General features: G+C 40.2%; 2 protein-coding genes across 2 annotated transcripts; one reads left to right on the top strand and one right to left on the bottom strand.

Moving 5' to 3' along the window:
* Positions 1 to 633: 633 nt before the first annotated feature.
* On the bottom strand, positions 634 to 1917 carry LOC142176074 (uncharacterized). Its single transcript, XM_075243135.1, has one exon. The coding sequence runs from the start codon at positions 1915 to 1917 to the stop codon at positions 634 to 636; it is 1284 nt and encodes a 427-aa protein (XP_075099236.1).
* An 11087-nt stretch (positions 1918 to 13004) lies between these two features.
* LOC107819937 (uncharacterized) lies at positions 13005 to 14108 on the top strand. The gene has a single exon (XM_016646128.2). The coding sequence runs from the start codon at positions 13230 to 13232 to the stop codon at positions 13830 to 13832; it is 603 nt and encodes a 200-aa protein (XP_016501614.1). The 5' UTR covers positions 13005 to 13229; the 3' UTR covers positions 13833 to 14108.
* The last annotated feature ends 612 nt before the right edge of the window (positions 14109 to 14720 follow it).

Below are 14720 nucleotides of genomic sequence, written 5' to 3'. Positions count from 1 at the left end.
CATTCCAAATCCACAGAAATCCAAATTCAAATGTAATGCATTCAAACCTCTTGATAGTGCCTCAACTGCCATAATAAACAGGGTAGGGGATAGCAGATCTCCTTGTTTCACTCCCCTTGTTGACTTGAAGAAACCATAGGGCTGCCCATTTAACATTACATAATACCAATTGTTTGAAATGATACCAAACACCAAGCCTATGAATCTTTCTCCGAACCCCATCTTTCTCAAAACCTTTGTCAAGTAAAGCCAAGATAGGCGATCATAGGCTTTAGCCATGTCTAACTTTATCACCACATTCGGACCTGCTTTCGTCCTTAGCCTAATATCTGTAATTATTTCTTGAGTAAGCAGTACATTCTCAACGATGCTTCTCCCTTTAACAAAACCTGCCTGTTCATCTGATATTATATTAGGGAGCAATCTAGCAAGCCTCTCATGAATAACCCTCGAGAAAACTTTATTTATAAAGTTGCTAAGGCTAATAGGGCGCATATCAGAAAAATTCAAGATCTCTTTCTTCTTAGGTAATAGCACCAGATTTGTGTGAGTCACAAACTTTGGTAGACTATGTCCACTGAAGAAAGCTCTAACCATGTCATAGATATCATCTCCGACTATATCCCAACATGCTTAAAAGAAACAACCAGTGAATCCGTCAGGTCCACCGGCACTGTCCCCATTTAACCCAAACACTGCCTCTTTCACTTCATCTTTGTTAGGCTGCCTCAAGAGCATATCATTCTGGTCGTTATTCACCATGCGCTGCACATGATCCAATATGACAAAATTATCAGGGACATTATTTTCATGAAATTGATCAGTGAAAAATTTTACAGCTTCTTCTGCCATAGTCGTTGAATCTTCAATCCAATTGCCCTCGCTACTTTGGATTCTCTTCAATTCCAACCTTTTTCTTCTCCCCATGACTTGCGCATGAAAAAATTTTGTGTTCCTATCTCCATCTTTGAACCATGATATTCCAGATTTTTGCTTCCAAAATTCCTCCTCTAGCATTAAATATTTTATGAACTCAGCTTGAACTTTCATAAGCCTTTCTCTATTCTGAAAGGACGGGTTTAACTCGAATTGTGCTTCATGAACTAGGACAACCTCTTCCAAACTAGCAATCTTTTGAAAAATGTTTCCAAATATAGCCTTGCTCCATATTGAAAGAGCTTTCTTCACTTTTTTGAGCTTGGAATTGAATAAAGTGAAAGGGTTCGCCAGAGAGTCTGTTTTCCAGTTTTCTGCTACAGTACTTCTGAAAGTTTCATTTTTTGTCCAAAAGTTCAAAAATTTGAAGGACTCTTGATTGGGATTGCAGAGGCCTGGATGCTCAACATCATCGGGCAGTGTGCCTGACCCAGTTTTGGAAAGATGATTTACCTCTAAACCTGTAAACATCTGTTGGAATTGTGCATTGGCTAATATTCTATCGAGTTGCTTGAAAATACAGTCCTCTTCACCTCGACCATTCCACCAAGTGTAAATACTTCCTTTGAATCCAAGATCGAAAAGGTTACAATTATTTACACAGTGCCTAAAATCAAGGACCTTATTCATGTGGACTGGCAGTCCTCCAAATTTTTCTTCTTCATCCCAAATTACATTGAAATCTCCTCCGACTAGCCACGGGCGATCCATGTCCCTCGCAAATGCATATAAGCTATCCCATAATTCAATTCGTTCTGTTGCATCACAACTTGCATACACCAATGTAAGGATGAATTCCTTGTTGTCTCCAGTGTTGTACAGATGCAGTGTCATTTGTTGCTCCAGATCATACATAATGTTAACCTCATAGATCTCGTCAATGAATGCCCATATTTTATTCGAAACATTCCCAAAAGCTTGAGCAAACCCAATCTTCCTTCTATAATTTTCCAACTTTCTAGCATGTTGCTTGGGCTCCATTAGTCCTATAAATTGAAAGTGATGTTGTGTATGCATTGTGATGGTCCTTTCAAAGGCCTTTTTCGTGTTAACTGATCTAATATTCCAAATAAGTGCATTCATGGCAACATGTTGGATTTAGAAATGGTTCCTCTCGTCTATACCCCAGCTTGGATATTGAGGTGATCCTTCTGTTGTTTCTTTCTTCCCTTGCTTGTGGATTTCTTTTTCTCGATCTCCCTTGGCGACACAGCACCTTCTCTAGTTACATTATAGAAATTCTGTGTGGTAGATTCTTGGTCTAAATCTTTTCCTGTTGCGCCCAATTTTACTTCCTCTCCATCATGTTGTATTTGTGGGGCAATCTGATTTTTTATTGGTCGTGGCATCACTGCTTGCATGCTGTTCTCATTTCCAGTTGGTGCAAACATAATCGTAGCATTATCACTACTATCACCAGTTGGTTGCACCACTAAAAATGCCTTGTGCCTTTACGTGTTTTCATATTTTCAGCCGTTATTTGTAATTATTAGTCACTGAGTCGGAGTACTCACATTACTCCCTGCACCGTGTGTGCAGATTCAGGTATAGCAGAGTCCGCACCTGAGCGTTGATTCCTTCCAGGCCACGCAGTGATTTGGAGTTACGAGGTAGTTGTTGACGTCCGCATCCCCTTGTCTCTCTTATCCTCTATCATTTATGTTTTCTTCAGACTGTTGTATCGGATTTCGTACTTTGTAGACCTATAGCAGATTCTGTAGTAGCTCATGACTTGTGACACCCCGGTTTGGGCTGTGTCGGGATGGCTCCTGCTGTTATTATCGTTAAATTCTGCAATTTATGAGTATTATATTATATGTTATTACTGTTATGATGATTAACTATTTAAAAGAGGTATTCCATTTTGGTTTGGCTGGCCTTGTCTTCACGAGAGGCGCTATCACGACCGGGTTCGGAGATTGGGTCGTGACAAGTTGGTATCAGAGCCTAGGTTACTTAGGTCTCACGAGTCATGAGTAGGTTTAGTAAAGTCTCGCGGATCGGTACGGAGACATCTGTATTTATCCTCGAGAGGCTACAAAACCTTTAAGAAAGAACTTCACATTCTTGAATTCTTATCGTGCATCCTTGATTCAGCTTGAAAAGTAACTCTTGAAATTCCTTCCACGTGTTCGTATACGCGTATGAGCGCTCAGTATCAGATGTGCATCAACGGCTTGTGATTCCCCGATCGAGGGGAGAGATGTGATCTCTATGAGTTGATGTTGGGCCGGTCTGGAGGACTTGAGGTCGGATCTTTGCCTATGGCTTGAGCACCGAGGTGTTGATTGTGTGAGCAAGTGTTTTGAACTTATATGTTTGGTATTGCCCCTATTGGTTTGAATGATGGATGGATAGCTAACGTGATGAGTATGTTAGTACTGCGAGATGTATCTATATGACTCAGAAATGGCGAGGAAGGTCTGCTGGACGATAGATGAACCATTAAGTGTTTGATTTCCATTGTAATTGGATGTGTAGCCCCGAGTTATAGGCACGTGAATAATCTTTTCATGTCTCCTATTTGGAGTGAAGTAAATTTCATGTTACGGTATGAGTTTAAACTCAGGAAGATTAAGTGACTGTGTAATGTGTATGACAGTGGAAGGTATACAAAAATGTTAATTGGAGGCAAAACAGGTGGGTTATCTCCTGCGGAGTGTTCTAAGGTGGTGTGATCCTTATGTTGTCTATTAGAAGATCTCATTTACAAGTGAAGAATATGCATTTAAATCTAAATTGTGCTGCCTAGAGAGTGGGCTTAACTATTGTGTGTGAATGCAAGAATTGCAGAAGAGTTAAAATTCTAGATGATTTGTGTTTCCACAAGCTTATGAAGGAGTGAGTTCAATCTCACTATGGTATTACAGCAACAATAGAGTATGTGCGTTATGATTTATTGAGTGCGTTTTGTTATATGGCTTTGATCCAAGTTGGGGAGTTTGCTATTAATTAAGTTGATTGCACGGTTAAGAGCTATATTGTTCCAGTCTGCCACAGAGATGCCTCGGTATTATTTGATCCCGATTCCACCTTTTCTTATGTGTCATCATACTTTTCTCGTTATTTGTGTACGCCCCGTGAGTTTCTTGCTTTACCTGTTCATGTATCTACCCCAGTGGGCGATATTGTTGTTGTAGACCGTGTATACCGGTCATGTGTGGTGACTATTGGGGGTCTGGAGACCCAAGTGGATCTATTGCTATTGATCATGGTGGATTTTGATGTCATTTTGGGCATGGATTGGATATCTCTGTGTCGTGCTATTCTAGACTGTCATGCTAAGACAGTCACTTTGGCTATGCCGGGCGTACCGTGGATCGAGTGGCGTGGTGTGACTGATTATATCCCTAGTAGAGTGATGTCTTTCTTGAAGGCCCAGTGTATGGTTGGGAAGGATTGCATTTCATATCTAGCATTTGTGAGAGATGTTGGAGCTGAGACTCCTAGTATTGATTTTGTCCCAGTTGTGAGGGATTTTCCCGATGTTTTTCCTGCAGACTTGCCGAACATGCCACTGTACAGGGATATTGATTTTGGTATTGACCTGGTGCCGGGCACTCAGCCCATTTCTATTCTGCCATATTGTATGGCACCAGCAGAGTTGAAGGAATTGAAAAAACAGCTTCAGGAACTCCTAGATAAGGGGTTCATTCGGCCTAGTGTGTCCCCTTGGGGTGCACTGGTTTTGTTTGTGAAGAAGAAGAATGGCACGATGAGAATGTGCATTGATTATAGGCAATTGAACAAAGTAACAATCAAGAACAAGTATCATTTGCCTCGCATTGATGATTTATTTGATCAGCTTCAAGGAGCGAGGGTGTTCTCCAAGATTGATCTCCGTTTGGGTTATCACCAGTTGAAGATCAGGGATTTAGATATTCTTAAGACTGCTTTCAGGACCAGATATGGTCATTATGAGTTTCTTGTTATGTCCTTCGGGCTAACCAATACCCCAACAACATTCATGCATTTGATGAACAGTGTATTTCGGCCTTATCTGGATTCGTTCATTATTGTATTCAATGATGATATTCTGGTGTATTCACATAGTCAGGAGGAACACGCGGAGCATTTGAGAGTTGTTTGTAGATATTAAGGGAGGAGAAACCTTATGCAAAATTCTCCAAGTGTGAGTTTTGGCTCAGATCAGTGGCTTTCTTGGGGCACGTGGTGTCCAGCAAGGGTATACAGGTTGATCCGAAGAAGATAGAGGCGGTTCAGAGTTGGCCTAGACCGTCCTCAGCCACAAAGATTCGTAGCTTTCTTGGGTTAGCAAACTATTATCGCTGGTTTATTCAAGGATTTTCATCCATTGCATCGCCCTTGACCAAGTTGACTCATAAGGGTGCTCCATTCGTATGGTCGGACGAGTATGAGGAGAGCTTTCAGAAGCTCAAGACAGCCTTGACCACAACTCTAGTGTTGGTTTTGCCATCAACTTCGGGTTCATATACCGTGTATTGTGATGCTTCAAGAGTTTGGATTGGTTGTGTGTTGATGCTGGAGGGTAGAGTTATTGCTTATGCTTCTCGGCATTTGAAGTCCCATGAGAAGAACTACCTTGTTCATGATTTGGAGTTGGCTGCCATAGTTCACGCATTGAAGATTTGGAGGCATTACTTGTATGGCGTATCTTGTGAGGTGTTCATTGATCATCGCAGTCTTCAGCATTTGTTGAAGCAAAAGGATCTTAATTTGAGGTAGCGGAGGTGGTTGGAGTTGCTTAAGGATTATGATATCACTATATTGTACCATACGGGAAAGGCCAATGTGGTGGCTGATGCTTTGAGCCGAAAGGCAGTGAGTATGGGGAGTTTGGCATATATTCCAGTTGGGGAGAGACCCCTTGCAGTTGATGTTCAGACCTTGGCCAATCGGTTCGTGAGGTTGGATAGTTCGGAGCCCAATCGAGTGTTGGCTTGTGTGGTTTCTCGATCTTCTTTATATGATCGCATCAGAGAGCGCCAGTATGATGATACGCATTTGCTCGTCCTTAGGGACAGAGTCCAGCATGATGATGCCAGAGATGTGACCGTCGGTGATGATGGTGTGTTGAGGATGCAGGGCCGGATTTGTGTGCCCAATGTAGATGGGCTTAGAGAGCTAATTCTGGAGGAGGCCCATAGCTCGCGGTATTCCATTCATCCGGGTGCCGCGAAGATGTATCAGGATTTGAGGCAGCACTATTGGTGGAGAAGAATGAAGAAAGATATTGTGGGATTTGTAGCTCGGTGTCTCAACTGTCAGCAGGGGAAGTATGAGCATCAGATACCGGGTGGCTTGTTTCAGCAGATGGTTATTCCCGAGTGGAAGTGGGAGAGAATCACTATGGACTTTGTGGCTGGACTTCCTCGGACTTTGAAGAAGTTCGATGCTATTTGGGTGATTGTGGATCGGCTGCCCAAGTCTGCGCACTTCATTCCTGTGTGTACTACCTATTCTTCAGAGCGGTTGACAGGGATTTATATCCGGGAGATTGTTCGGTTGCATGGCATTCCTGTTTCCATCATCTCAGATAGAGGTACTCAGTTTACTTCGCAGTTTTGGAGAGCCGTGCAGAGAGAGTTGGGTACTCAGGTAGAGTTGAGCACAGCGTTTCATCCTCAAACGGACGGGCAGTCCAAGCGTACTATTCAAATATTGGAGGACATGTTGCGTGCTTGTGTTATTGACTTTGAAGGTTCATGGGATAAGTTTCTACCACTTGCAGAGTTTGCTTACAACAACAGCTACCAGTCGAGTATTCAGATGGCTCCATATGAGGCTTTGTAGGGGAGGCGGTGTAGATCTCCGGTTGGTTGGTTCGAGCCCGGCGAGGCTAGACTATTGGGGACAGATTTGGTTCAGGATGCCTTAGAGAAGGTGAAGGTGATTCAGGAGAGGCTTCGTACAACGCAGTCACGTCAGAAGAGTTATGCGGACCAGAAGGTTCGAGATGTGTCCTACATGGTCGGTGAGAAGGTCTTGCTGAAGGTTTCGCCCATGAAGGGTGTTATGAGATTTGGGAAGCAAGGAAAGTTTAGTCCTCGGTTCATTGGGCCTTTTGAGATGCTTCGGAGGATTGGGGAGGTGGCTTATGAGCTTGCTTTGCCACCCATCATGTCGAGTGTGCATCCGGTATTTCATGTTTCTATGCTCCGGAAGTATAGTGGGGATCCGTCTCATGTTTTGGACTACAACATGATTCGGTTGGATGATGATTTGACCTTTGATGTGGAGCCAGTAGTTATTTTGGGTCACCAGGTTCGGAAGTTGAGGTCAAAGGATATAGCTTCAGTGAAGGTGCAGTGGAGAGGTCGGCCCGTGGAGGAGGCTACCTAGGAGACCGAGCGGGAGATACGTAGCAGATATCCTCATCTGTTTGAGGCTTCAGGTATGTTTCTTGACTCGTTCGAGGACGAACGTTTGTTTAAGTTGGGGAGGATGTGACGACCCGGCCAATCGTCTCATGAGTTACCGCCCCATTTTCCCCATTTCAGCTTCTTTACGCTTCGTTATCCGTGTTTTATGTGATCGAGTTTATTAGTTCGAGTTCGGAGAGGATTTGGTAAGAAATGAGACACTTAGTCTCTTTTAAGAAGGCTTAAGTTGGAAAGTCAACCGGATGTTGACTTATCTGTTAGAAGGCTCGGAAGTGAGTTCTGATGGTTTGGTTAGCTTCGGGAGGTGATTTGTGACTTAGGAGCGCGATCGGAATGAGTTTTGGAGTTGTAGAGAAGATTTAGGCTTGAATTGGCGAAATTGATATTTTGGCAAATTCCGGTTGATAGGAGAGATTTTGATATAGGCGTCGGAATGGAATTCCGAGAGTTGCAGTAGCTTCATTGTGTCATTTGGGATGTATGTGCAAGATTTCAGGTCATTCGGACGAGATTTGATAGACCTTTTGAGCGAAAGCATAATTTAAGAGTTCTTGGAGTTCTTAGGCCTGAATCCTATGTTAAATTTGTGATTTGATGTTGTTGTGAGCGTTTCGAAGTTTTGAGCAAGTTTGAACGATGTCATGAGATGTGTTGGTACAATTGGTTTGAAGTTCCGGGTAGTTCCGGGATGTTTTAGTGCAAAAATCATAGCTGTAGCAGGCCCCAGAACTCACTCATACGGTCCGCACAAAAATAGGTACGCCTGCGTGGAGTGCTGTGCGGACCGCACAAAAGCGGACGCGGCCACGGTAGTGTCATGCGGACCGCACAAAATGGTGTGCGGCAGTGGTGGGGAACGATCCGTTGGTCCTACTTCGGAAGCTCATATCTTTTAATCTACAAGGAATTTTAAGGTTATTAAAAAACAAAAGTTGTATCCCTTCGTGTGTAGTTTCCAGAAAGGTAATGATATTGCAATTTGGAGATCTGTAGCGAAAGTTATGGCCAAAATACTAAAGCCTGTCACTGCAGAGGGAGGCCTGTGCGGCCGCATGTTGCCTTTGTGCGGACCGCACTGGCTTGCGCGGACCGCATGAGTTTTGGTGCGGCCCGCAGTAGCTGATACCTGAGGAGTACCTATAAATACGAGGTTTGGGATTTTATTTAATATTTTGACCTAGAGAGCTCGGATTTTGGCGATTTTTCGAAGGTTTTTCAAGAACTTCATCGGGGTAAGTGATTTTAACTCAGATTTGACTAGAATACATGAATCTATCACTGAATTCATCATTTAATTCGTGATTTGAGATGGAATTTGGGAAGAAAATTGTGAAACCTTTCAAAAATGTAAAATGATGATTTGAAGGACCAAATGATATCGGAATTGGATAATCTTGGTATGGTTAGACTCATGAGGGTGTGAGGATTCTGAAAATGTAAATTTTACCCGATTTCGAGACATGGGTCCGGGGCTCGAGTTTTGCTAATTTCGAGATTTTTGATATTTTCGAATGTTTTCGCTTGGGCTTTGTTCCCTTAGTATATTGTGACGTATTCGTTCTGATTTTGGATAGATTCGACTCACGTGGAGGCTAATTCGAGGGGCAAAGGCGTCGCGAGCTAGAGAATTAGCCAGTTCGAGGTGAGTAATAGTTGTAAATGATGTCTTGAGGGTTTGAAACCCCGGATTGCACATCGTAGTGCTATATTGACGCAAGATACGCGCTGGATGATGAGCGTGGGGTCTTTCACTACTGGGGATTGTGACTTGGTCCATCCCGATTGATGACTTTACTGAATATTTGACTGAAATTCATTTGTTATCATCATGATTTGGGCTGATTGCCATATTTGGCCTTCGTGCCAACTATTTGAACCCTCCGAGGATTTTTATCACTATTTCCTTACTGCTTGACTTATTATTTGAACTCAGTCCTGTTGATATCTACTGTTTTACAAACTCAGCCACTTTTACTCAGATTTGAAACTTAAATGATATTTCTACATCATGTTTTGGGCTGAGAACTACTGTTTTACTAATGCCCAAGGGGCTTATGATGATTTCTAAACTGAGTGAGTCCGAGGGACATATGTGAGGATATGCTGAGTGATATGAGGCCGAGGGCCTGAGATACTATTTATGCCATGCGGTGACTTGAGTGATGTGAGGATATGTTGAGTGATGATGCCACGAGGTGGCTTGATATAGCGCTTGGGCCGTAAGGGGTCCCTCCGGAGTCTGCACACCCACAGTGAGCACGGGTACCCATGTGATTTGAAACAGTGGTAACAATGACACTGTATGATGCAATTTGGTCAGGTAACAATGGCTGACCTTTATGCTGAGTGATTGTGAGGTAGCCCGAGGGGTTGATACTGTACTGAGAGTGAGCCCGAAGGGCTGATACTATGCTGAGCGATTGATACTGTGCCTGAGGGGCAGATTTCTACTTGTTAATTACCTGTTTTACTTGTTTTAAAAAGGAATATCATTTGATTTCTTCACTGATTTACTGCTTTACGTGATTTTACTGCTTGATATAGAATTACCTTGTGCCTTTACGTGTTTTCATACTTTCAGCCATTATTTGTAATTATTACTCATTGAGTCGGAGTACTCACATTACTCCCTGCACCGTTTGTGCAGATTCGGGTATAGTAGAGTCCGCACCTGAGCGCTGATTCCTTCTAGGCTAGGCAGTGATTTGGAGTTACGAGGTAGTTGTTGACGTCCGCATCCCCTTGTCTCTCTTATCCTCTATCATTTATGTTTTCTTCAGACTGTTGTATCGGATTTCGTACTTTGTAGACCTATAGCAGATTCTGTAGTAGCTCATGACTTGTGACACCCTGGTTTGGGCTGTGTCGGGATGGCTCCTGCTGTTATTATCATAAAATTCGCAATTTATGAGTATTATATTATATGTTATTACTGTTATGATGATTAACTATCTAAAAAAGGTATTTCGTTTTGGTTTGGCTGGCCTTGTCTTCACGAGAGGCGCCATCACGACCGGGTTTGGGGATTGGGTCGTGACAACAAGCTTCATGCCTTTTCACGAAAAATACATTATTTTTCTTTAGTCATCATTATATCATCAATATGGTGCATAGGATACAAACCTAATGTCTTACTTATATAATGGCATGTTAGGTTAGATATGTTGAGATTCGAGCCCAATTCTTATCATTATGGTGCACCAGGACTCAAACATGATGCCTTACCCTCATGGTGCATTGGGACTTGAACCTATTGTCTTACCCTCAACCAATGCCATAATAAATCAAAATATACGTAGATGCACCCTCAAGCCTTTAAAAATATTATCATTTTATGACTACTCATAAAAGAAGTGATATCATTTTGTGAAATACTCATAAAACCAAGTGATATTACTAGAGTCATCTGATGTAAAATGTTCACGTCTAAATTTTTCAAACAAAATTAATATAACAGGCATGTGCAGATCAAGTATAGTTTAGTATTTTGAATAAAATGTGAAGTGAGATTAACTTACTTTCTTTATCTAAATTAGATCTCTTGATCTGATGCAAACCTATTTCCATTAAAAATGAAATGCTGATAAATGCAACCAAAACCAAATGTTATCTTCATTTTGTGGCTATTAGCTGACTCGAAGATTTCAGGTTTTGTCCATATTTCTTCACAAGCAGTAAAAAGATTAGTCCACGTGAATAAATAACATAATTGGAAGATAAAAATATATATGCAAGAAGAAGGAAGTATATAACAAATTGCATTCAAATCAAGAAGTCAAGTAATTTTATCTTGACTAAAATATTAGAACAGTTGAAGAAAATCTCTAACTGTTAATTTTAAACAATTCACAAAGTGAATTTCATTCAACACTAATCATCACACTGTGTTACGTCAACTAAACATGATAGAATGCTTGGTAATTGGAGTTAACTCTTATCAGTTAACTTGTCCTTCTAAGTTCTATATTAACAAAATCCTTGAAGTGATGAGTTTTACAATGCAATAGAGTGTTGAAGTTCTAGTTTACGGTTCTGAGGTGCTACTAATGTAAATGGGAGGTCTGGAAAGACTTAGATATTGCAAGTGTGCAAACTTTATGTCTATATTTTTCATTAAACTTTATGATCAGTTTAACTAATTAAGACAAGGAAATATTAGTAGATGAAGAAGCAAATGATGAATGACAAAGATTATGAGAAAGATCTTTAGTTGCTTTACAGTATGCTAAAGAATACCACTCCTCTGGCTAGCTACTCTTTGATTTACCTTTCTCCACATGCTTAAATCTTTTTAAAGTGCTCAAGAGAGAGTATCGTGCTGATAACGTGTTATGAAATAAAAGCAATATATCAAAATCTGAACGAGAAAGAGATAGAAAGAAGGAGCTTATTTCTTCTTCAATTATATCAATTAAACAAACATTTACAAGGCCTATTTATAGGCATAGATGATATATGTTTTGTGGTGGAAATTGAGTAGACAGAGAGATGGGCATCCACAGTGTAAGGATGAGATATATTGATCCATACACTACAACATAGAGTAGTATATACTGAGTTTATCAGTGGCGGATCCACATGCAGATAAATATTGGGTGAGCACCCATAACTAAACTCTATTTTCCTCTTCTTTCCGAATTTTCATCAGTGAACACCCATGACTTTAAAATCCTAGATCCACCACTAGAGTTTATACCTAACATGTACTCTAGGAGAGCAGTGAATTCGCTTGTCACCAGAACCAAAAAATTTATAGTGATCTGTACAACTTGGTTGAGGGTACTAGTAGGAATTCTTTTAGAGTAATAAATAAGGAGTAGTACAAATGACTGCATATTTGTGCTGATATAAGAAATGCATCATATCAAAATTTAGAGGCCAAATATGTCAGCCAACAACTGTCAATAGGCAGTAATTGGGGCTACCTGATTTTGATACAGAATGCATTCTTATTCAAGTACCTTGCATTAGACAAAGATTTAGCTGGCACCACTTGGCTTTTAAACTTTCCAACCTCAATTTGAAAATCCCATCTAATAGAAACACAAACAGCCGCGGCTCTGCATGTCTTAATTTTTTTTTCGTTTTCGAGAATATTTACATAGTCATTTTTACCTTGACCTGCAAAGCTATTTCAACTCTAGAGACATAAATCATGAGTGAGAGATTCATTTTCACTTGTTTTTATAATAACATAATATTGAAAATAAAAATAAAAAAGTAGAAGTTATTTTTGAATTAGTTCTTATTTCTTTTCCATCACACCCTCTGCGCTAATCTGGAAGGATTAATATACCGTACTGGTTCGTCACTTACTTTTAATGAGTATTAGTTCTCTACACTTGCGGTGAAAAAAATTACACAATTAAATCATTTAAAAGATAAATGCAGATAACTTTATTGTATTGTATAATATTGACTGGTAACCTAAAATAATGATAAATTAAATAACATGTTATAAAAATTTAATTATACTATAAGTATATATAACTTAAATTCATATTTAATCAAGGTACAAATTTTAATTACTCATAATATATGATTAAAGAAGTAGAAATGAATTGGAAGCGAAATGCTGGGGCAGGAGCCAGGTTGACTCCTGCTGGGTACAGGCGTGTCTTCCACGAGTTCACACCGCCCCCTGTACAAACAACTAACACTAAGCCCTTGGCGTTTTATTTAGGACAACATGTGTCCAGCTTATTCGCTTAAACCGCTAAACTCTCATTTCCCAAATTGTAACTTGTACTGCTTCCCTCTTTATGTATAGCTTTCCCTCTCCCTCTACCAAACATAACCCATTCTAAAAGCACTTTAATCATAAAGACCATAAGAACAAAAAGCGAAGCTCTTTCTCTTTTTTTGGCTCCCACTGCCATCTTCTTTCATTTCAATTGTTGCTATCTACTTACTACTTTTACACTAACCATGCAAGAAAAAACAAGAATGCAGAAGAAGAGATCTGTGGTTGGTCGTAGAGCTTGGAACATTCTTCGCGTGGCCTTGTTATGGGCAAGAAAAGGTGGCATTTTCAAGAACAGACACCTTATGGCCGATCTCCGTTTGCTGCCCAAATATATTAAAAGTCTCCGACATAGCAACGACTATGGGTACGGTAGTGCATTACATTATGGGGAGCGTGAGTTTTCCTTTGATGACACCCCTATCATTCATGTTAAGATGCATCGCCCTACTTCCTTGCGTTTCAAGATGCCTAACATACCCTGCATCAAACCTCAAGTCGATTTTGACTTTGACTTTGACTTTGAAAATGATCGTGATCGTGAAGAACATGAAATGTTCAATGGTAATGATGATGATGTTCCTAGGAAATGTTTCTTGAAATGTGTGGACGATGATAATGAAGAGGACTCATATGCAAGCTGCGAGGTATCTGAGGAGATTAGTTGTCCCGGTGATGAAGCTATTGATGTGAAGGCTGAGGAATTTATTGCAAAGTTCTATGAACAAATAAAGTTGCAAAGACAAATATCATATTTACAATACCATGAGACGACGCTCGCTAACTAAAGGTGCAAATTGACAGAGATCAACTTGCAGGCGCTTTCCACTCTTCAGCACTCACCAATTTTCTTTCATTCTTTTTTATGTCATATTCTTGTTTCAATTTCATACTAGTAGTGTTCTTTCGGTATAGGATGCATTGCGGATTATTTGTATATAGAAGAGGTATTCAGTATTCTACTCCTTACTGCAAAATGAGAGCTCAAAATCTTTTTTGTCCAAAATAATTTTGCATCAAATTGTCCATCTCTTGAACCGGTAAAACAAATGTTGACGAGAAATAAAGGAATGAGTTTAGATTTTTCTTATAAGAATATAAGTTTCATCAGAAATAAATTTGGCTACTTAGAACTAAATTACAATCCAGGCACCCGCCAATCTCGATCCATGACCAATTTAACTCGATGGTCTTGTTTCAGTGGATATTTTTCGTACTCCTAGTAGTTTATTATTTCAGTAGTAAATTCATGCGTGAATGAACTTTGTACTTTGAAAGTTCAAACTTTTTGCTTCTGTTCAATAAAACGGAGATGAGTTCCAGATTCAGGGAATAACCTGGCTGTAATTTGTTAGAAGAAACACCTAAAGAGGGATTTTTTTTTGCCTTACTAGGGCTTCAATTTTATCCTTCAGAAGAAATGTATATGTTTCACATTATGTTAATCTGCAGGCAGTAGTGCAATTTATCTACATGATGTATCCCTGGGATCATATTCAAAAGAAAAATATTTCTACCTTTTTATGGAACATATTAGGTTTACATTTCGACTCTAAAATAGAAATAAATTAAATTCACACACTTGTAAAAATCTCTACGCTCAATATGTGCCAATTTTTGGTTATGCATTTAATTATTTCTAGACTAGTATGGGTATAAGGTTTTAGATGAATCCA

The sequence above is a fragment of the Nicotiana tabacum genome, chromosome 22 (genome assembly GCF_000715075.1).
Source record: "Nicotiana tabacum cultivar K326 chromosome 22, ASM71507v2, whole genome shotgun sequence".
NCBI classification, from domain to species: domain Eukaryota; kingdom Viridiplantae; phylum Streptophyta; class Magnoliopsida; order Solanales; family Solanaceae; genus Nicotiana; species Nicotiana tabacum.
Note: the sequence above shows the minus strand (reverse complement) of the source record. Positions and strands in the feature narration are given on the sequence as shown.